The 22,091-nt window shown below is 44.4% G+C and overlaps 2 protein-coding genes across 3 annotated transcripts; one reads left to right on the top strand and one right to left on the bottom strand.

Annotated features, from left to right (window-relative positions):
• Positions 1-162: 162 nt before the first annotated feature.
• SS18L1 (SS18L1, nBAF chromatin remodeling complex subunit) lies at positions 163-15,208 on the bottom strand. Its single transcript, XM_417402.8, has 11 exons — positions 15,043-15,208; positions 13,017-13,093; positions 11,838-11,922; positions 10,915-11,059; positions 7,030-7,227; positions 5,894-6,058; positions 4,881-4,982; positions 4,393-4,485; positions 3,478-3,597; positions 2,573-2,700; positions 163-2,365 (listed from the first exon to the last, which is right to left on the bottom strand). Exons 1-11 carry the CDS (start codon positions 15,109-15,111, stop codon positions 2,339-2,341), a joined length of 1,209 nt encoding a protein of 402 aa, XP_417402.4. The 5' UTR covers positions 15,112-15,208; the 3' UTR covers positions 163-2,338.
• On the top strand, positions 14,918-22,069 carry PSMA7 (proteasome subunit alpha 7). Of its 2 annotated transcripts, none has more exons than NM_001396446.1 (7): positions 14,918-15,112; positions 16,886-17,012; positions 18,035-18,159; positions 19,380-19,502; positions 19,815-19,934; positions 20,516-20,578; positions 20,835-21,085. In NM_001396446.1, exons 1-7 carry the CDS (start codon positions 15,110-15,112, stop codon positions 20,925-20,927), a joined length of 654 nt encoding a protein of 217 aa, NP_001383375.1. In that variant the 5' UTR covers positions 14,918-15,109; the 3' UTR covers positions 20,928-21,085. The 2 variants fall into 2 exon arrangements, with proteins under 2 accessions (NP_001383375.1, NP_989944.2); NM_204613.2 differs by lacking the exon at positions 14,918-15,112 and adding an exon at positions 15,656-15,804 and having other exon boundaries at positions 20,835-22,069.
• The last annotated feature ends 22 nt before the right edge of the window (positions 22,070-22,091 follow it).

Below are 22,091 nucleotides of genomic sequence, written 5' to 3'. Positions count from 1 at the left end.
CCGCCCCGCCTCACGCTGTGCGCATGCGTAGCGCCGCGCCGCCAGCCGTTGGGAAAGCGCGGGAAGAGCGGGCCGTGCGTCCCCTCAGTGCGCTGTGAGGGGCCGAAAGGTGCTGTGAGGGGAAACCCCTTCAGTCTGCGCCGTAAGAAAAGCACCACCAACTTCGCTTTCAGATAACGTTTAACCTAAACAATTTCCAAGCATTCTGTATTACAAAACAGAAAATGGTTACAGTTAATGAAAGAAGTCCAAATGCTGGCATCACGTTGTTTCCACATCGATACATAAAAATGGACAACACATTAAATAAACATTTTTGTTATTAACAGTTAGAAATATTAACACCAAAATCATGTATAAATTAGGAAATAAATGTACAAACTATTTCCAAAGTGCTCTTTCAAATACATTATGTACACAACATTCAAGAAGTTCTTAATGTAAGACATTTCAGATTGGTGGGATGTTGCTGCTTCGTTCCAAGTGTTGTTCGTGTTCTCTCCAGAGGTCATCATATTTTATATATATAATAAGGTCATTTCAGCACTTTCAAAGCCACGGGAAAGGCGTACCTCCAAGCTGGCCAAGAGCAATATTGCATTCTGGCTACCTGTGATATTAATATATCATAGAGAAAACAAACCTACCTCCTTTCCCTTCCTTGATATTTGAGAGGACTTATTTGTATGAAAACACCAGCAGGAAAGATGAGTGAAATGAGGACGGGCTGAAAACGCCTTCTGTTTTATCAGTAATGGAAAACATTAACGTTGCAGGGGCAGTGCTTGGACAACATCCCATAGCAAACTGTCCACTTAAAGACTCTTCTCTACAGGAATAGACGTACTGAAGCGAGAGGTCTTTTGTTTTACTGTGGTCTGAAAATCCTGTAAATATACCAGTTCAAACAAACAAATACCCTACAGCAAAAGGTAACTTTACAGCATAAATTTCCAATTAACCTCCTATTAAAAACTGCTCACTGATTATAACCATCCTACTCTCACCACAGAGAAATTTGACGTGTTATTTCATTCCTCAGTTACAGAAGCACTTCAGAAGTGCTTTATTCAACACTCTATAGGGACACATAAAACTGAGTAGAAGTGACTTCAGATGCTCATACTGGCTTTTACATACGTCTAGTTCGTATTTCTAGATTCCCTCTATAGGTATCTCTCACCAGTTGATCCCAATAACAATTTCCCCTCTATATGCATAATATTATTTCACAGTTAAAACTGAATTTGGTTGCTTTTTTTTTTTTTTACTCTTTTTATTTCTGAACTATTTCTGTTAAGCTACAAGAGAAAAAAATACTGTCAGGAAGCCATAAGAACAGTCAACCAAAAAAGATATAAATTGACAATATTTATGGTTATAATTCTTGCTGGAAAATTTCAGTAAGGGCTGTGGGAGAGTCAGAAATAAAGAAGGATGCCAGCCACCTGCCTGTGAAATTTGGCATGAGAATGTATGTGCAAGTTATAAAATCTGGAGTAGCATATTTAAGACTGAAGGTTTGCCAGATGTTTTTCTCAGCTAAGCACCACGTGAAGCAATACTGACATCTAGTAGGATGACACTGCAGATCTCTGAGCTCCCTTCTGTTTTTCTTTCCATGACAGAGATACTTTCGTTTACGTGGATATATAAAAGGTGCCACTAGTGACTGACATTTCCTTCAATATAGGTTTTGATCATCCTTCTGTACCTTTTACAACAGAAATAATGGACTTACGCAGATTACTGAATGATACAACCTGGTAGTTTGCCCAGTAGGTACTGCAGAAATGGCAGTTAATTTTATTTTTATAGCATGGAACTGTCTTCACATAAGGAACGTAACATTTCCCTCATTCTTAAGAAGTGAAGAGCCATGGATTTCAGAGGCTGGCAGGTAACCTGCAATGCATTTAGTTTAAAAAAGGTTGGTAACCTACCATAGGACACTTTCCTGGAGTGAGATATGACTGAATGGCTTCGTATTTAGTTAGAATGCAGAATAACCTGGCATTTTGTCAGAACGGGGCACAACTGTGATCAAATGATCCTAAAGCTATTTAGAAACATCAAGAACGGGGGGGAAATTAAAAACTTCTGCGTTGTATCAACATACAGTACTATACACAGCACCAAATATCAAACCATTAAAGCATTGTCTTGTTACCAGTAGTGCACTGCTTCATATCCAGCATGAAATGAACACTGTTCACATACAGACGCTGCTTTGTGCTAAGGGGTAACCAACATATTACAAGTAATCAAAACTGCCGGTACATCCAGTTCAAAAGATGGAGATACTATTGAAATGAATCTGACACAGCATCATATTATTTTATTGCTGGTAATTTCCATATTGTCCCTAAGGAAAAAGAGAGAGAGAGAGAGAGAGAGAAATAAAAATGTTGGAGAATAATATATCAGAGATTTATAAACAGAGTTAATTTTCAGCTGGTTTATAAATTCTGAAAGATCCACTCAATATGCCTGCACCAAAATACCAGATAGATTTATGTGCAGAGCTAACAGCTAAATCTGCTTTTTTATAGCAGAGATTTAGACGATTTACCTGCTCATAGCCATAAGGCCTCTGCTGCTGAGCGGATGGTCCTGTCTGAGAAGCTCTGTAACTCCCATATTGCTGCCCCTGTCCCTGTTGGTAGCTGGAATACTGTGAAGATGCTCCTTGTGCAGGACCTGAGGAGACAGATACATTTATTAATAGGAGTCAATTTGCTACAGGGAGTTCAAAGTGTAAAGCATGAGGGTAATAAAGTAAGGTTAATGAGTACGTGCTGCAAGGCAGTCTCTTGCATTGAAACTAGTATTTAGAATATCCTCATTTTCTCCAGCCCGTTTTCGAACTGATTAACCTGAAATGGTTTCTTTCTTCCAAGGATGCCTGCAACTGACCAGCAAACAGTTCAAACCTGATTTGAGGACAGTGAGGAGCCCTGCTCCAGCAACGAGAAAGGTTCCAAAGCCCTGTGACAGCATTAGCTGTATGTTCAAATCACTTCCACTTTTTTCTTTTCACCTTATTTCCTCACCAAGGATTAAAACCTTTGCATGATGTTGCAAAGGAGTAACGGTTCTCTGGATTGTTGATGTCAGTTTGGATTGTCTGAATTGTTTTTTATGTCAGTTGCAAAACTATTAGATGTGTAGGAGGCATGAGAATCCATGCAGTGACCTTCTACCAACACTTACCAGTCAACATGAGGCATGAGTCCTTTATAACTTTCTCAAGTTATCAAGAGAGAAGGCAGTGGGATGCTCACATAACATTTTGGAATGCAGTGCTATATTAATGGATGTTACTGCCCAGAATCCCTTTTCATGCTATGCTGTTTGGCTAGTTATAGTACATGGATGGCCAAGGTTAATCAATAAAATAGTTTACAGCATAGATTAGGTGAGGAATGGAGGCATCAAGATGAAGTACTGCAAATACTTGACCAGTGGCAGTTTTACCATATCCTTGCTGTTGTCCTGGGTAACTTTGTTGATTTGGGTATTGCTGCTGGGAATATGTTTGCTGTTGTGCAGCTCCCTGTTGGTATCCTGCCTGCTGCTGGCTGTACTGAGAATTTCCTAAAGTGGGAAAAATTGACACAGTATGGTTATGCTTGTAGCAGATCTTCCTCTGTACCTCTGTAGTAAGGAGCCTTGGGCTGGAGCTCACAGACAGGCACTCTTTTCAGAAACAGATGTTTGCATTTCGCCAGTCATGATGAGTTTATTTCTCTAGTGACTTTTAGTTCTTTTGAATGGGAGGGAGTTGTTTATTTATACACATCATTAAACCAGCGAACAAGCAACCTGCTCCCCAAAGGGGTTTTTTCTACTAAAGTGTTTCAGAAGAAAAAGGCAGAACCACAAAGATAAGGGTGCCAGGGTAAACAGCTGGTTTCTCAAAAAGCCCTCCCAGTATATTTTGTTCCAGATAACAGTGTTTATTCATACATCCCAGAAAGACAACACATTTAGTTGTTACTGATTTTTAAAAACAACTACAATGGAAATTCCACTTGCAGTATCCTAACAAAACAAAATGAAATTCTATCTGGCTCAGCTACACCTGAGGATAATTTTTTTTTAATGAACATGAGGCTATGCACAAGCTATTAGTGATCCCACTAGGCTGCACAGCGTAACTACCTCACCGTACAGTTACTGACATGCTGCATAAACAGTCTGATAATAGTGTTGGTATAAAAGTGCTATAATAGCTGAATTTTGTCTTTTGGACACTTAAATAATAACTAAGTAGCAGTTTAGTAACGTAGGCAATGCAAGTCATATCTTACATTTTCATAAGCATGCTGTTTCCTTAGTATTTTAGGGGGCTAGAGCTTTGGGTTATGAAGATTCCTGATATTTTCCTACCTCCTTCATAATAGTGTTGTGTAGAGTCATCAAATGACCTGTCATAGCTCTGCTCAGTGTAGGATGACTGCTGATAGGCATAGTCACCATGTCCTGTAAGAAACCGCAAAGATTTATCAGACACATTGTTATATCACTATATATATATGCTGTTGAATACATATGTTATGAAGTTGCTTATGCACAAATATGGGGCTAAGAGAAAAAAACCCAACCTAAGACAGGAGGTTGAGTATGTAGCAAGGAAGTTCACACCTACAGATAAATCACTAGCATAGACTAACAAACTCGGCTTCATGCCCTTGATGAAGCAGTTTGATAGCACTACTATGTATGTGTCTGTACGCTGCTTCCATGCAGAGGGATTAGAATGTTCCAGCACTTAAAGTGGAAACAAATCTTAATGTGTTTGCCATGTGTTTGGATGTGGCGGTCATGCTGGTCTACACTTGATCAGTATTACAGTGACAACAGTACAGAGGAATTACCATCTGGATAATATTGCTGATTCATAGGTTCTGATGAGCCTTGTCCATGACTGTACTGTTCACTGTAATATTCCTCCTGACCCATGTACTGCTGCGAGGAACCTGCAAGGCAAAGATGAGAGAGCACACTGAGCCCATGGACAACTGAGTGATGTTTGTTCTTTTCTTTTTTTTTTTTTAAGAGAACAGTATTTACATCTTGATAAGTAAACAGGCTATGTATGTCGAGAGCAGTTTCAAAGATGTTTTGCTCACTGGAAAAAGGAAACAATTTTGTATTTTTAGAAAACAAAGCTAGTTGAAATTGAAATTATGCAACTGCCAGTAATCGAAGTCCTAAAACCACTCTCTTGTATGGCAATACCAAAAGTAATGGCAATGTTTCATCTACTAATCTGAGTTATTAGAAAGCACAGGAATGTATTCCATGCTCATGAACATAGTTATAATTAAATATATTTTAATTAGTGTATTAATTTGTTTCTTAGCAAAATTCAGTTTACATTAGAATCAGTCTAGCAGCTTTGTTACCTCTTAGAACTTTTTCCAGAGAGGTGTTAGAGCATGGTGGTATTCTTCTGTTGTTTTCCTTGCTTTGGCCTAATTTTTCCTATTAATTGCTGGCACATTCTATCTTGTTTGCAGAAATGTGTTCCTTGTTAATTGTGCCATTTTACGGCTGATCCAATACCATTCAAAAGAAACGAAAAGGTTTGCAGTTACTTCAGTGAGCTGTATATCAAATCGTTCATCTTTTCTTTAGAGATGCACGGTCTCTTTTAGACAGAATTATTTCTAAACACCTGAAATAATTAAATAAACTTGAAAAGAGATTAAAGTTCTTCTGATTGTCATGGTACTTCCAGCATTTCAGATTTTCTTTTTTTTTCGATATGGGATTCCTATTGCATAAAAGTGACTTGGAAATCTTCTTGCCCTGCCTACCCCACAGGGTGGATGGAATATCATCGAACTACTACTACCACCAGCAGTAAGCTAATCGTAGATCTCACCTTGCTGTGAAGCTCTGTAGGGGCCCATTGGTCGCTGACCCATCATGCTGTTGCCCTGGTTGCTCTGACTCATCATGGCAATGGAGGACTGCCCCTGGTAATGCTGGCTCCCTCCTTGTGCCGAGTTGTAATGTGATGTTGCTGCTTGCTGGTGCATCATGGAGACTACAATGTACATGGAAAATCTGTTTTATAAAGGGATGTGATGGTTCTCTCCCTAGTCTCTTTGGAAGCAAGTTACAACATTCAAGTAAATTACATCCTGATCATTCTATGAATTTTCCACAGGGGGAGATGTTTTCCTACTATATACATTGAGCTCTTCTCCAATGTAATCCAGCAGGGATGGTATTACACGGTCAGTTCTTGCCATTTGTTTCAGTCACAAATTTGACTACACACCTAACTTTGATCACTGCTAGTTGATTTAAAAAGAATGTAATCATTACTGGAGTAGGATTAAAGGAATAAGAACTGATATTTGTTCCCAATTCTTCCTGAATCATTCATTGCTGTATTTGTTCTCTAATCAATTATTTTTTCTAATTCCATCTCATTATATATCCAATGATTACACAGTTTAAATAAACTGACATCCTAAGATTGATTTGCCCCCTATATTTCTTAGAGAACTAACACTGGACAACCCGTTCAATACTCAGTAGCAATCATTTTTACAGGTCAAGAGACAAATTCTGAGCTGTCTGCTAGTCTCTCTCTATGCCCTTCAAGCAGTGTTAAGTATCACTATAAAATCATAAAAACATAGCAGTAATGTATAAATGATAAATGTGCAATACTCTCTCTGGCTGGCAGGCTGCTTCAGATAGGATAAAGGTGCTTTTCCAAACTCTCCCACAACTGTGAGGTTTGCTGCCAGGACCTATCAGGGAGTACTGCCACTCCTTTAGCTCTCTTTTCCACCACTTGTTAACCATGGCAAGTCAACCTCAGTTAAAACAAGTCTGAAACTGTTCTGCAGCCTGACACCTTACATTCAGAGACATCCTAAAGCTTTTCTTCTTGCATGTTTGTCCTTATCTACAGAAAATATTTACAGAACACATTCACGTGTGGTAAACCTCTGAGGTCAAAGAAATGTTGAGTTGGCCCAGAAGGAGGAAGAGGGAGTTTACCTGGATTAGACTGCATGTTGATGTTTGTTCGAGAGACATAATTGCCTATTGACCCCTGGCCTTGCATTGGCACATTCTGAGATGCAGGCACTGTATGGCTATAACCAGGCCCAGTTCCATGACTGCTGACAGTCATACTCAGAGAGGTTGTGGGCATAGTGTTCTGGCCTGACTGCTGCATAGGCACGTGATTAGGACCTAGAAAAATTAAAGAGAGCAACAAGAAAATCTGTGCTATTATCAGCAATGTACAGCGAGCATTAATGCCCTCACGGCCCTTCTAAAACACGGTAAGACAAAACAAAACAAAAAAATCCTCATTATTAAAATTCTCCATTATTGACAGACAAAACTGCTTCCTGCAAAGTTAGAGCAGTGTTCCTCTTCCTGCCTGCCAAATCTAGCTGTACAGAATGGCAGACAAGAAGGAATAAATCAGCAGCTGTGGCCTATAACCAGTTCCTCATGGGCTTCCACACATCTTGCAGGCAGTGAAATTCACAAATGCCAGCAGTGTCAGATACTTTAGAAAACACACAGACTCTGGAAACATCCCAGCCTTCTGAAATTCTTTCCTTCCTCCTGTCCTGCTGTTAACCCCATTCACACAGATGGTGACAATGGGAAGGCACAATAGTGGCTGATAAACTCTGCAAGTCTGCATTCATTCATTCATTTCCCCTCCAACCAACTGCATTTGGTGGCTCAGGCTTAAGAAGCACCAGGGGGCCCTCCCCTCAGAGGACCAGGAGGACAAGCTTGTCTTTCCCTCTCTGGAAGTTTGACTGAAACCTCAGACTTTCTGAAGATGTGTTTTCCAAGTCGCCATCATAACCACTGTTGTTACAGTACCCTGTCCACAATCACTGTCCATAATTACTGGGCTGCTCCAATTGTACCCCAGTGAGTATTATTCTGCTTACCTGGCAGAGTGCTGATTTATTTATTTTTTTTAAATTCTAAAAAATGAGGGAAAATCTGGTCCTGACTTTTGTTGTTAGTTGTTGTAAATACTTTTGGGAGTGAGTTTTGGAAAGCTGTTTACACTGTGTATTGTTACTGCAGAAATTGTGATAGCATGTATTGCTGCCTATCTAGATTCAGCTGTGTATTGTTGTCTATCAAATTAATTTAGATAGAATGGAAGACAAGCAGGATCCCTAGAAGAGACAAAATTATATTGCAATGTTTAGATAATGATATTTCAATGGTTATTAAGTGTATCTACAGCCTCTGAAAAAATGTTTAATTCTCATACAGCAAACCTCATTAACTACTCCTAATGATATTTATAGTCATCAAAACCAGAACATTTGCTGTTGATTATTATATTTTCCTCTCACGGAGAGAAGCAAGCAGCATTTCTAGCAGCAAATAAACAGAGCTGTTTCTACAGAAGTCTGTAGAAGCAGAGATGCACATACTGCTACAGAGGTCTGTGCTTTGTGAGAGTTTTGTCTGTCTTCTAAAGCTGATACTTGTTTTTGTGCAACACAAAACCATGTGGTGTTTGAATGGCATCTGCAGACACTGAGTGAAAGTCACAGTAAAGCATGTGTTGGTAAATCTTGCCCTATTAGCATGGGAAAATATGAGAATCTGGGCTTTCTTTAAAGTCACCCCCCCCCCCCCCCAAAAAAAAAAAACCCCAACTTTGGCTAATTCATGGTTGTAAGGGAAAATACGAAAGCATGGCCCAAAGTGTTCAAATCAAAATACTAGAACAATAAGGAAAATACAAAGCATCGAACCTCTGTCATACTTTTGTGAATCTAAGAGAGCTGAGGTTTTTCTTTGAAAGGCCTCATTCTTGATTTCTGAACAGTGAGGATTCCCAGTTGGACCCCCGTTCTGTTGGGAGGCAGCTGAGCCTCCCTATCTGACGTCTGAATCTACAAGGTCTGCCCGCAGGGCCGTGGCATGAAGAATCACCAACTTGTGGCTATTGGGTTGGTTTTTAACCTGTCCCCACAGGCAGAATTATCATTCGTTATCTTTAGTTATTGACCTAGCGGCCACTGCTCGTAATTATTATATATTTAGGGTACTACCTGGTGACTGTCCTGCAGAGGTGATTCCTCTAAAGACTAGTGTGAGGACAATAAAGAATAAAATGTACTAGTTTTATGTCTTCTTCCCTGTCCTTCCCTCTTTAACAATGCTGTACCTGTTCAGTACAGACTTTCATCTCCTTCAGATGAAAAATTTTCACAAGTACTGGAGCCCATACATTCGTAATTGTTTGTGCATACTGATTCTTAGCTTACAAAAAATGCTGTCCAATAATCACTGGCTGACGTTAAATAACTTCTCAGTCTCAAAGCCTGTCTATACATGAGGGTCGGGTGCCGGATAGCTTAAGGTGCTAACTCGATTCTGGCTGGCACAGAGACGGCAGCAGGAGGGGCTGGCACCCACGTGGGTGTCCCCAGGCCTGGGGTGGGAGGCTTCTATTCTCACAGAGAGCAGCAGCACATGCCATCGCTGTTGCTGTTACCTAGGCTACTCACAGCACGCAGGAGAGGCAGGCTAGTGCATTCTCAGTCACACCTTCCTTTTGAAGAGCAGCTCTGTCTTCAGACCGGCTTCCAGTGGACCGGTACTTTCATGACCAAGAACCTGGCACTATGCAGGTGCAGAGCCTGGATCAAAACACCTGGACAAAGAGTAAGCTGCCCCAGGGCCCCAGCTCAGGCTGTTAACACTGGGTTGGGGGCACATGAGGTGAGCGTGCACCAGCACTGCCCTGCCTACCTCTGTTCTGCAAGTGATGCCACTTGGCAGGACTGCCAGGCTGGCTCTTAATGAGCATTACATTGCTGTAAAGAACTGGGGAGCGAGGGAAAATACAAAAAAACAGCAGCAGTAACACTGAAAATGTGGATTCTGAATAAAAAAAAAACAATTAACAATGTTCAGACTGATTTAGTGCAGTACTAGTGTGATTATTAACTAGTGCATACTAGTTAATGTCTTTCAGAAAGGTGGTACAGATAAATTTCTCTCTACAGCTGGAAGTGTACAAAGGTAGGTGCCTCCTCCATTTGTTCGAGAGGTCCTACCAGCTTGACCACAAATAGATTTCTAAAAACTCAGAAGTAATTTCATTGCTTGCATCTGCTCCTGAGTTCCCCTGCCAAGGTCTGTGATTTTACAGTCAGATACTTCTATTTATAGACATTGTTTTTCTCTCTCTCTCACTTTGGGAAAGACCCACATAAACAAGAGCTGACTAAATAACCATGAAGTACAAAATAAGTAAATGGATTATTAATGCTATAGAGTATTAATGCAAAGTAAACAACAACAAAAAAAGCTTCTTTTTAGCTGCAAGAACCAAAGAAACAAATAGAGAAATGTATATTTATCTTTTCTATATAGAATGTCTGTGCAAACTCTTTGGCTGCGTAGTTCAATCCCTGAAAGCTTCTGTAGAGGACAAAGGCTGATGTAACACCATTTTGTTTTCCAAAAGACATCTATCCTAGAAGAGCTTTGCAATCTAAAGGCTTGGTTGTGCAGTTAGTCATGCAAGCGATCCATTTTGCCCTGGCCAGCCCCACCATCTTCAAGAGAAAAATACTGCAATATATCCTTTTTCTAACTAGAGACTTGGAGGCATCTTTACTTAGTGATTCTCAGTAGAGATTTTTAAAACTGTTTTTAATTTCTCCTATAGAATTACTGAGCAGACTGGAGGCCTCGCAAAACCCAACATCATAACAGACTGTAGCCATTTTGTGATGATTTCAGCATGTCCCAGAAATCCCCATCTGCCTGAAAGGTGAGTGAGGAGAGGTCTTTTACAGCTCTGTAAGTATTTTCTGCATTAATGATTTTGTTGCTAAGCAACAGCAAAGCAGCACAAAGGGGACCAAGGCTCACCATTGCTAATCTGACTCTGCATGAGGGAGGAAGGAGGAAGGCCCGTTCCGATTGCATCACTGAGATTGCTCTGTGAATGAAGAGATTGGTTGGATGCACTCTGAGTCATTCCTCCTGGGCCCAAGTTTATGTTTTGCGTTGGTGGCTGCAAACAACAAGGAGGAGAAGCAAATTTTTTGTTAGGTTTTATTTAGAAAAATAATCACCCTCAAATTAGCCTAAGCATGACTAAAAACCGCCTCAAGTAAGTAAGTGCTTCCCTCACTTTCTGAGCAAACCTTTTCTCATTTGACTACAATGTGAGAATGCCATTCAGCATGACACGGGGAAGCCAGCAGGCAGCACAGCAAAGGTGTCCAAGCTGTGCTTCTAACAGAGGCTGGCTTCTGTGCCCATTCTTCTGTACTTAGATGAATTTCATTTGGCCTGGACTGAAAGTAACTGCTGTGGGGAAATGGCTTCACAAACACCATGCAGCAGTGTTGACAAACTGACCTTTGCCGAGCATAAAGCTATTGTGCATGTTGTGTTATGTTGGATACTTCTAAAATCCATCAGTTCAGCAATAACTCAATTTTTAAAAGCAAACCAATGCCCAAATACTGAATGAGATTTTTTTCCCGAGTAAAGAACACAGTAAGAATAAGCAAAGAATAATGAATCTGGAACAAATGGATCCTGTTCAGATACGTAACATTCCATCATTTCCAGTATTTAGAAAATAGGCCCCAGAGACAGATATTAACACAAATATCGGAAAGAATGGATTCTAAATGCAGTGAAAGCAGCTTTTCACTTGGTTGGTGCTCTACACAACCACTTAAAAAAAAAAAAAAAGGTTTACTGACAGTGATCAGTATCTGTATCAAAGCACATTTCCTTCTGCCATAGTAAATGTACGTGGTGGTAGCATTGGTACTTACAGCAGGAAGCAAGGACTGCATATTCTGGTTAGAATCTGCTATTGTTGCCAAGTAAACGAGGTTTCTGTGCAAGATTTGTTGGTATCTACAGAATAAGGAGTAAAGCTTATTTGGGAAGGGTTAACAGCATAGAAAATTCCAACCTTTCTTTCTTTTCCTATGTGCAAACAGTTTATTAAATTACATAGCCCACTTTACATCTGTCAAAGTAAACAGTACTCATACTGACCTATATCTGTGCTGTTGTGCTTTTCAACTGTGTGTTCAACACCTGCTTTACAAATGGGTAAACTCGGGGGAAGCAGGAGGTAAAATACACACTTCTTTCTTTGCAAGCACTTGGAGTGCACCGTGCAGCTGGGACCTCAGGCTTTCTTTGAGAACTGACACTGGGTCAGCTGCTTTAACAAACAGCCACAGATTCTTCCTCTGTCTAACCAGGGTGCTATTCGTAATGGAATTCCCAAACCCAAAACCTGTTTGCCCTGCCAACAAGCTGAGAAGAACAAGATTTTTTCAAGAGTGCTTTAACTGGAGTGTTTACTCAAGTAAGCACCACCTGAACCATTTCTGCTTCTTCACAGCTCTCGATGAACTGGAGAAGTTCATAAGGAAGAATGGGAGGGCATCCAAAAGCAAACTACAGATGTACCACTGTGCAAAGTGAAGAGTCAAACCTAGAGAGTTTGAGAAGAAGGCAAGAGAAAACATTTTTTAGCATGATTTTTTTCTTCTGATAAGGGGAAAACGTGTGGGAAGTAGTAAAGCTGGCAAATATGAAGCCAAGGTTGTGAAATGAATACAAAAAGCAGGGAACTTGGTCATCTCCTCCCAAATGCACACAAGTCCCATAGTACTGCCTTCTTTGCAGAAACATTCTGTGACCTTCATTGCTTGAAATCTTCAGTGGCTTAATTTCCAAGCAGGAGGTGCATACGTTATCATGATCCTCCAGAGTGAATATATAATCTGTTAAAAATATTCTAAATACTAAATTCTCAAATACTTTGGGGGGGGGGGGGAAACCTCCATCCCAAGAACCATATATAGTTTGTAATGCAAGCAAATCTAACAGATCAGTCCAGGCATTTTCTCACTGATCAGTAAACAGCACTGTTCACAGTACAGTCCTTGAGAAAAAGCACACCAAAAACACAGCCCGAAACTCATCATACTCACTGAGTACATTCTGCAGTTTTCCCCTTGCTCTGATAATCCATAATACATTGTATTAGGTGGTGATTTTCATCTAACATCTGCATAAAAGAAATATGATCAGAACACGTGAGAATCATATTAAAGACCTGTGTTTCTGTGACACTCCACATTTGCTCTCCGTGGCCACTGATGGCATTCTGGGCGCTTTGCTTTGGGATATGACCAAGTACCTCCACATGACAGCACAAAACCCGTTGAGACGCAGAGGGCCCCACGTTCTGATCTCCACCACCCACAAGAAAAAGCAGTTTACTGCCCTAAAATTGCTATTTGGTGACATTTTAAAGCAGTGCCATCACTGCTGTGTGGCCAAAAGCTCTGACTTCTACAGCTCAGTTACCTTCTGACGGTCGGTGGTACTGGAGTAATTAAAGACTATGAGTAATGAAAGACTATTGAGTTAATGAATAAAAACAAGCTGCTTTTATACGACAAATACGAATAACAATGCTCTTGTTTTTCAGTGACATTAGAATATGCTAAAAACCTTGCTTTGGTGGGAATTTGTGAGGAGCCCAGCATCCGTGCCCTCTCTGCCTGCTCCATTTCTTACACCGAACTGGAATGTCCATTCAGTCACTGCAAGTCCCCTGCTCAGCACTGCTGCTTTGCAAACAGAACATCACTGCCAGCAGCCCACCAACACTGACAAACAGTCCCGAAGTCACACACCAACAAACGCACCTGAGATAGGGAATGCTTTTACACACTGCTGGTAAAGAAACATTTCAAAGCTTCCATGAAGTTCATGAATACGCAAGAAAGGAAAGTGTTTGAAAATGGAAATGCAGATATTTGGCTGCCCTCTGCTTATGGACACAGCCGTGTTTTTAAGTACACGTTTCTGAATCAGAAATTCTGTCCTGCTCCCAGCCAACCTGGAGGTCAGAGAAAAACAAACAGCCACTGGAACACCGTGCTGCTTCCAATTAATTGCTCACAACACTGCGTGTGCTGCGAGAGATGGGCTTCCTTTCCACACAGTGCCCTGAGGTCTCAGTCACACTCCTCAGGCTCACAGCGGGTCCTTCTGCCCAGTCTCTGTTCTGTAACATTCTTCCACGGAGGTTTTTTCCCTGGAAGTCACAAATTGGCACCGGGTGATGGTTTGGCTGCAAAACCGACAGACGATCCGTTCGTTGCTGGGTTAGCAACGGCACCGCCTCACTGCCAGCAGCTACGGCCGGACCGCGTACAACACCTGCACCTCACTGCCACTGCACTGCACGGACTGCGGGGACAAAATGCCTTCGTGGTGGGGAACGCGCTCACATCCGGCACAAGTACAAATGACAAATAGCGGTCAAAGTGAAACATGCATGTTCTTTATTGAGTCTTCGGCCTCTTGGTGATACAGTTACCTTCTGTGGGAGGGACGGAGGGTTGGCAGGTGCACGCATCCCTGCTGCCAGCCCTCCGGGATGGGAAACAATAAACTTCCCAACTGGGAGCCCTTCTGTACCAGAGCCGCGTGGAGAGCTCAATCGCAGAGAGAATCTTCAAACCTTTGTCATTATACACCAATACACGCATCACAAATAACAGAAACCGGATGAGAAATACCACTGCTTGCTGCTCCCTCTGGCTTCTAAGATTCCGCATCCAAACACCGAACCCTCACCAATGCAACGTTTTATTTTATTTTTTTTTTCCGCCGATATACCGTCAGAAATTAAACGTATATTTGCAAACGCTATTGCAATTTTCCAATGCATTATTGTCAGTCTTTTTCCCACCAGCAGCAGCCAACGTGCCAGCGGGTCGCATTCCGTACCCCTTCTCTGGCTCTCTCTGCAGCGATCTGCACACCTTTGCTTTGTTCCACCTCCTCCTCCTCCTCCTTCCCCCACCTCTCTCCAGCTGTCCATCTCTGCAGCCCCGGCCATGCACGAGTTTCCCTGCTCGCCCGCAATCTGCCTCCTTCCTCGGCTGCGGGAGCGCGGACGGAATCACGTCCACCCCATCGGTACAAAGCATGCTGTTTTACCTTCTGGATAGTTTGCTGGGTCACCTCCCCTTTGCCTCTCGGGCGAGCAGAAGCAAAGGCAACCGACATGGTGGGCTTTTTTTATGTGTCTATAATATATGGGTCCCGGGCTCTAATAATATTGTTATTATCTGCCTGCTATTGCCGTGCGAGGATTCTCCGCAGTGCGCGGGCAGGGGAGGTGCCGCACATGGTACGCTCTGAGCCCGGCGCCCAGCGGCGGGCAGCGCGTCCCGGAGCGGCACACGCCGCCCTGCGCCCGGGGCCGGTGCCGGCAGCTCGGGGCGGGGGGGCTGCGGGGCGGATTTGCGGGGGGGGAGGACGGCGGCCGCCCGCCGCCCCGCGCCTCTCCCCGCCGCCGCACATGGTGCGTCCCTGCCGCCGGGTTTCCTGTCGCAGCCGAGCGGCATCTCCCTGCCTCCGCCGGCCGCCGCCAGGTGCGCCAACTGCGTAAGGGCGGCCGCCATCTACGCCGAGTGCGTCGAGCGCCGCGGCCGCCTTCGCCTACGCTCGTTGCGCAACGCCGGCTCCTCGCGCAAGGAGCGCGGAGGGAGCTTCGCGGCTGCAGCGTACGGAGTTGGCGCAGGGGGCGCCGTCGGCGTACTCCGGAAGCGGGCGGAGGCATGAGTGTGCTGTTTTGAGGGAGGCGGCGCGCGGCCGGCAGCCATGAGCTACGACCGGGCCATCACCGTCTTCTCTCCGGACGGGCACCTCTTCCAGGTGGAGTACGCCCAGGAGGCGGTGAAGAAGGGCTCTACGGCGGTGAGCGAGGGGAGAACGGCGGCTCGGGGTTCCCTCGGGGCCGAGGCGGGCGGCCGGGCGCGGCGGGAAGGCCCCGGGCGCGATGCGCTGCGGGGAGCGGCGCCGCCGCTTCGCCGGTGGCCCCGCGTGGGGTTCGAGCGCGCGGAGAGCGCCCTGAGCGATGCGGGAGGAGCGGAGCGGCGGCCTCGGGGCGGCCGCGAAATCGCCATTGCTGTCAGCGACACCGCGCGGGGTCGGTGCGGCGGCTGCCGGGGCCGGGGCTGGCGGAGCTCGCGCTCCGTGCTCTGCGCTCTGCGCTCCCGGCCGCGGCGTTCCGCAGCGCTGCGCCGTGTGGGCGCCCAGCGGACGGGGAAGAGAGGCGTGTGGGAATGGCTTTCTGGGCGCTGCCTTCAGCGTTCCCGTTGCCCCACGGTTCCGATGAATGAGGAGTTGTACTCCGTGGGGAATAACGTATCCGTTTCCCAGTAACAAAATACCGGGAAGAAAAGAAAACCGCCGGCCTTCGGTTGGTTGCGCACGGCTGGCAGTGCCCGCATCGGCTGCTGCGCCGCTGTGCAGAGCCGCCCTCAGCGTTGGTGCCTTCGGCTGTTCGTGGCTCCGCTCGGCTCCCGCACGGGAGAGCTGCTCCAGCCCTGCGGCGGCGCGGCGGCCCTCTGACGAGGCGTAGTGCCAGATAGTGCCGGGGTTTCTTTGCAGTACAGCGAGGAGGCGACCTACGGCGGGCTGCCCCCGTGTTTGGTGTGGCGGCTTTACTGCTGCTTCTGCCGCAGTGGCTGCAGAAAGGTGCTGGTATTGGAGAACGCAGCTGGTAGGAGGGGTGGGAATATCTGCTAGGAGTCACAGGTTTCAATGGGCAAAAGCGGGTGATGAAACTGCACTGAGGAACTGAAAGCAGTTTTTGTTACATCAGTCCTCTCCCGGGTTGTGGCAATAGGAGACAAAGTACTTCAAGGTGAAGTCAGTAATGTTTGCTCTGTTGCTTTGTTCTCTCCACCAGGTACTCGTTGCAGTATTGTGCAGCCTGGTTTGGGGGTTTAAAACTCAACTTTGTCTTTTTTTCTTTTCTTCAAATGCGCGGAAGGTTGGGGTCAGAGGGAAGGACATCGTTGTTCTCGGCGTGGAGAAGAAGTCTGTGGCAAAACTTCAGGATGAAAGAACTGTGCGGAAGATCTGCGCCCTCGATGACAATGTCTGCATGGCTTTTGCAGGTATGGGAGCCCTTCAGAGCCTGGGGATCGGTACAGCAGTTGTTAGACTGCCTTTGGGTGAGGTTATGGGTTCAGAGGGCGTATGTAACTGAGTGAGGACTGTGGGGAAGGAGCACATTTGCAGTCACTTCCACTTTTACAAATAGGCGTAGATAGGCCCATAGGGTATATAGAGAGAACCAGCGATTGAATGAGGATGAAATATTGGTTAGAGTTCAGAAGGTCCACTGAGCTTAATGTGAGGCTGAAGACTGGGAAGTAACGTTATCGACGCAAATATAGAAATAGACTGTTTAAAAATAGATGTAAGCTCATCTATACTTACATTTCAGCAGACATCTCCTGTCTGTAAGTAATTTGGGCTTTGTATCAGTATTAATAATGCTCTAAGGGGAGATCTGATTTGAGCAGGCAAAAAATAATGTTTGAGATGTGGCGTGCCTTGCTTCCTCAGCTGAGGATTGTGACGCTGCAGGTGGATTCACAAGCTTGAGGAAGAGCTCTGTGATGGAAACAAGACTCCCAGCTGAAAATGGCATCGCTGGCCAAGATGTACAGCAAGAAATGTACACATCTTTTTGTCAGCTGACATCATGCTGCTATGGCTCCATCAACGAGGCTAGATTTATTGTGCAGATAAGCTGATTTATAGAGAGGGGTGTTGTGAAAAGAAATATAACCATCGTACGTGAGAGTTGAAGTTGTTCTGCTAGTTTGTAGTTAGATGGAATGCTTTCAGTCTCTCAGGGGTGTTCTGATTACCTGGTTCAAAACTGCATGTCATTTAATAGACAGTCATGACATCTGTAAACAAAATATATGTCATTTTGGTGCATTAGTTTATTTCTGTTGCCTTTTAAATGATGTCCTCGCTCAGCAAACCTAAGAAAGCATGAGCTCTCATATCCTTTCCTTGCCTTACTGTTGGCACTGACCTTGTGAGCCTTTTGGAGCAAGACAAGTTGCCTGTGCTCATGGTGTGAAGCACGAGTCTGAGCGCAGCGAATCCACTGTCATTGCAGGGCTCACAGCTGATGCCAGAATAGTTATAAACAGAGCTCGTGTAGAATGTCAGAGCCACAGACTCACCGTGGAGGATCCGGTCACCGTGGAGTACATCACGCGTTACATCGCCAGCCTGAAGCAGGTGTGCTGTGGGGGTACCGCTGTCCTTCTGCCTGGTGTGCAGTGCTGCAGGAGCTGTGCGTGGGCCGCGTTCTGCTCTGCTGCCAGAAAGCAACGTAACGCTGGTGGGGGGCTGGTTGTTGGAAATGAGAGCGTAGCAATAGAAAATGAGGATTGATTACCAGCTTTCCTGAAAAGATGAAATTAATTAGTGCTTGTAACGACTGCGTAAGTACGTCGGTGATGTTATCAGGAGTGCCGCTCATCTGTGGCTTTAATTCATCCTCATCATGGCTGTGATGCATTCCCTGCTTCAGTTTTCCTTCTAAGACATCACAGGGAGGGATGAGAGGGGAGCAAATAAATGCAGCACTTAATATACTTAGTTTGATATTCACGAATTTAAGATTAATGACAGGGTCAGAATGTGCCCAACTGCCTTCTGTGGTAAAATTCTCGTTTGCTGCTGGTGTATTAAACTAATTTTCAGCAATTAGTGGGGAGTAGCAAAAGTCTAGTTTATTTATAACGTGCTAGCAGTGATTATGACAATAGTGTAATGCTTGTGTTCTCCACTAGCCTGTCAGAGCAGAATCCCACTTTGTTCCTCTGCAGTAATCTCACATCTGTGTATTTCATTCTGGCATGCTTGCAGCCTCTCTAAAACTTAGCAGCAGTAAATCTTGCAGTAGTGCTGCTGCTGTTGGGCCTCCGTGCTTATGGTCACTCGTGGTGCATGACGTGGCAGCTGCTGCGCTACAGCAGCGAGCAGAAGGGCTGTGGCACTGCCTTTCCTACAGCCGGCTGTCATCACAGATGATGCGTGCTTTGTCATTCATGGAATTGTTGCAAATTGTTGCTGAAAACTGCCTTTGTGCTCAGATGTCATCCTCCTCCTGCTCGGCTTCCTGAGCGTGCTTGTCAAAGCACAGCACCACACCCGGGCGTACAGTCACTGTCAGCAGCTCCTGGCAGCCAAGAGAGTCTCTTGCTGATAGTTACGGTGGTGCAGAGAACTTCAGTGGATGCTAGGAAAAGAGGCTGGAAAGTAAAGCTAGTGCTTCAGTTGCTTGGCTTATGGCCTTTGGTAGGGCATGGAATCCTGCCTTTAAGAGGTAGATGGGTGAGAAAGCCTCCTAAAAATACTTCTGATGCCTTTCCTGGTTGTAACATATAGAATGTCTGCTTTCTGCTCTAACAATAGAACTGCTTGTGAAATGAATGTCTGTTCCTTCTGAGCAGAGGTATACCCAAAGCAACGGTCGCAGACCTTTTGGTATCTCTGCTCTGATTGTGGGATTTGACTTTGATGGAACCCCCCGGCTGTACCAGACTGACCCCTCTGGCACATACCATGCTTGGAAGGTGAGCTGCTTCTGTCTCTTCCGGAGGTGAAATGAAATATTTAAGAGTTACCATCTCCTTTAAAGAGGGATTGATGTAGGAGATGAAAAAAAAAAAATCCATCTACTTGGAATGGCACTCTGCAGTTAAGCTCTACTTGAGAAATTTCCCCATGATTTCTTGTTTTCTGAGTACATACGGGTGCCCGACTGCTGGCTCCTCGTGTGCTGGGGAAGTAACACATGGTGATCACGGAAGGGTTTCAGATGATCGAACTGCACGGCTCCCATTTCTTGCTAATTCCAAGCTTCTTCCCACCCCTGTCCATTCCAGGCTAATGCCATTGGCAGAGGAGCTAAATCTGTACGTGAATTCCTGGAGAAAAACTATACTGATGAAGCCATTGAAACAGATGATCTGACCATTAAGCTTGTCATCAAGGCTCTTCTTGAGGTGAGTCTCCCTCAGGAGCTTTGTGTCACTCTTCACCTTGTGTTTGGGTTAACTTCTTAATTGTGAGTACACTAAAATCTTCATCCATGTGGCAGGATAGCATTACAAAAGGACCTATGAAAAGTGCATTTGTTTGCCATAGGTGTGGGGTTACATGCAAGGTTCAGAGTACTTCAGGAAACTATGCCTGTAACTTACCTGGAAGAACTTAGACTGCAGCCCTTAAGGGAGGGAAGAAGACTTCAATTCTCAAAATGAATATAAATGAACCAAAGATGCACTGAACTCCATCTGCAGTATGTTTTGGTTTTGTGTTGAAACTTAAATCAGAGTTAAAATCAAAGTTGTGTTGAAAGCTTAAATCAAGATTCAGATGGTGGAAGTGTGGTTTTAAGCATCAACAGGATGCGCTGATGCCAAAAGGAACACCTCCTTTTTGGGGGTGGGAAGGGTTATCCTACTGCTGGCATAGAGAGGTTGGAGCTAAAGAAGTACTCCTTTTCCACAGCTGTTTTCCCTGAAAGAGAGGTGTTAAAATTGTTTAATGGGCCCTCTCCTAATAGCTGTTAACTTCTGTTCAGGTTGTGCAGTCTGGTGGGAAGAACATCGAGCTGGCTGTTATGAGAAGAGATCAGCCCCTGAAGGTAAAGCTGGTTTGGCTTTTCTCCCTTTGTGGCCCATTTCTCCGACAGCACTGTTGTACATCAGCCCAACTCCTTCATCTCACATTCTGCACTGGCAAATGTTTGTTTAATAGTAGCTGCCAAGGGATGTTGTGTCTGCATAACGTACCTGTGGCTCTGGACACAGCTGTTAACTTCCCTTCCATGTCAGAGCTACTTAAATAAGATAAAAGTCACTTAAGTGGCAGCTTAATGGTGACTGTGTTCCTTTCTTTAGATTCTAAGCCCTGAAGAAATTGAGAAGTATGTTGCTGAAATTGAAAAAGAAAAGGAAGAAAACGAAAAGAAAAAGCAGAAGAAGACATCATGATGAACCAAATCCAGCACCTGCTGAGCTGCTTCTTTTTAACTGAAGCAATGGGTTATTCTGTATAGACAAGATGTAGGCATTCCGTTTATTCATACTGTGCCCCTCTGGAGACCTACAATAAACCTACTGATTTTTTTTAAGCTCTTATTTTAGAAAGATCTGTGTGTTCCTGATATTTTAATTACTAAAGATTACGTGGTCAGCTACAGCACAGCAGTAGTGACCCATTAAAGGATGAAGATTGGTTGCATTTTTCTTCCTGGCACCCTTTAGTGAATAGCCTCAGCTGTCACTTATTTTCTTGTTGAAGTGGTTGTCTTAAAAACAACTGCTTCCAATGAATTATGCTTTCTCTGTCCCTCATTGCTATTTTCCAGTGTAAATGGCTGGGGCCCAGATGCAAAACATAATGCTTTCTATCCCAACTTGTGGTGAGTTTTACAGCACAGGGATTTGGGGCTGTAATGGTTTGGGAAATGAGCATGAGATCTGTTTTGAAAGCACAGCATAAGTGAGTGAGGAGGTGCATGGAGTGCTACCTGCAGGTCAGTGCATGATTCACAGCTGGTTGAGAATAAAGTGGTGTTGTGATTGCCCACTAGGGGATTCATAGACCAGTGACTTCCTAATACAAACCTATGGGCGTGCTAAAACAATGACAGAGGTCTACTCATTTATCCTTTTGTATTGAACCTCCATCTCCATTCCTCCACCCTACCCCAGGTTTGGTGCCTAGCTCAGGTTCTGGTCAGGCCTGTGTACTGTCACAGCTGTCTCTGCCCAGTTTTCTTCTCTTAGCAGAGGTAGATCACATTGCATAAGTGATAGAGCCCTACCTCTGCACACCAAAGTCATTGCTGTGTATACAGATAGCAGCTGAGGCAGCTCCAGTATCCTCTCTCTGTCCTGGCCCTCTGCTCACACCCAGCACTGGGGTGAAGCTTTCAGGGAAGGGGGGATTGCACCTTCCTGCTGTTGTTTCCTGTTTCAGAGAAGCCTCTGCCCCTTCACAGCTCTCACCTATAAAGTTTGTGATCCAGGTACAGTACTGCACAGGGAGGCTGTGGTGTGCCCAGACAGACCTGACACTGAATCTAGAACAAAGAAGCAGTGCCTTAATAATAAAAAGGAATGGTATTGAAGTTGGTGTTGATTTCTCACTTC

Source organism: Gallus gallus, chromosome 20 (assembly GCF_016699485.2).
Source record: "Gallus gallus isolate bGalGal1 chromosome 20, bGalGal1.mat.broiler.GRCg7b, whole genome shotgun sequence".
In the NCBI taxonomy this organism is placed as follows: domain Eukaryota; kingdom Metazoa; phylum Chordata; class Aves; order Galliformes; family Phasianidae; genus Gallus; species Gallus gallus.
This window is presented reverse-complemented; position numbering and strand designations above follow the sequence as displayed.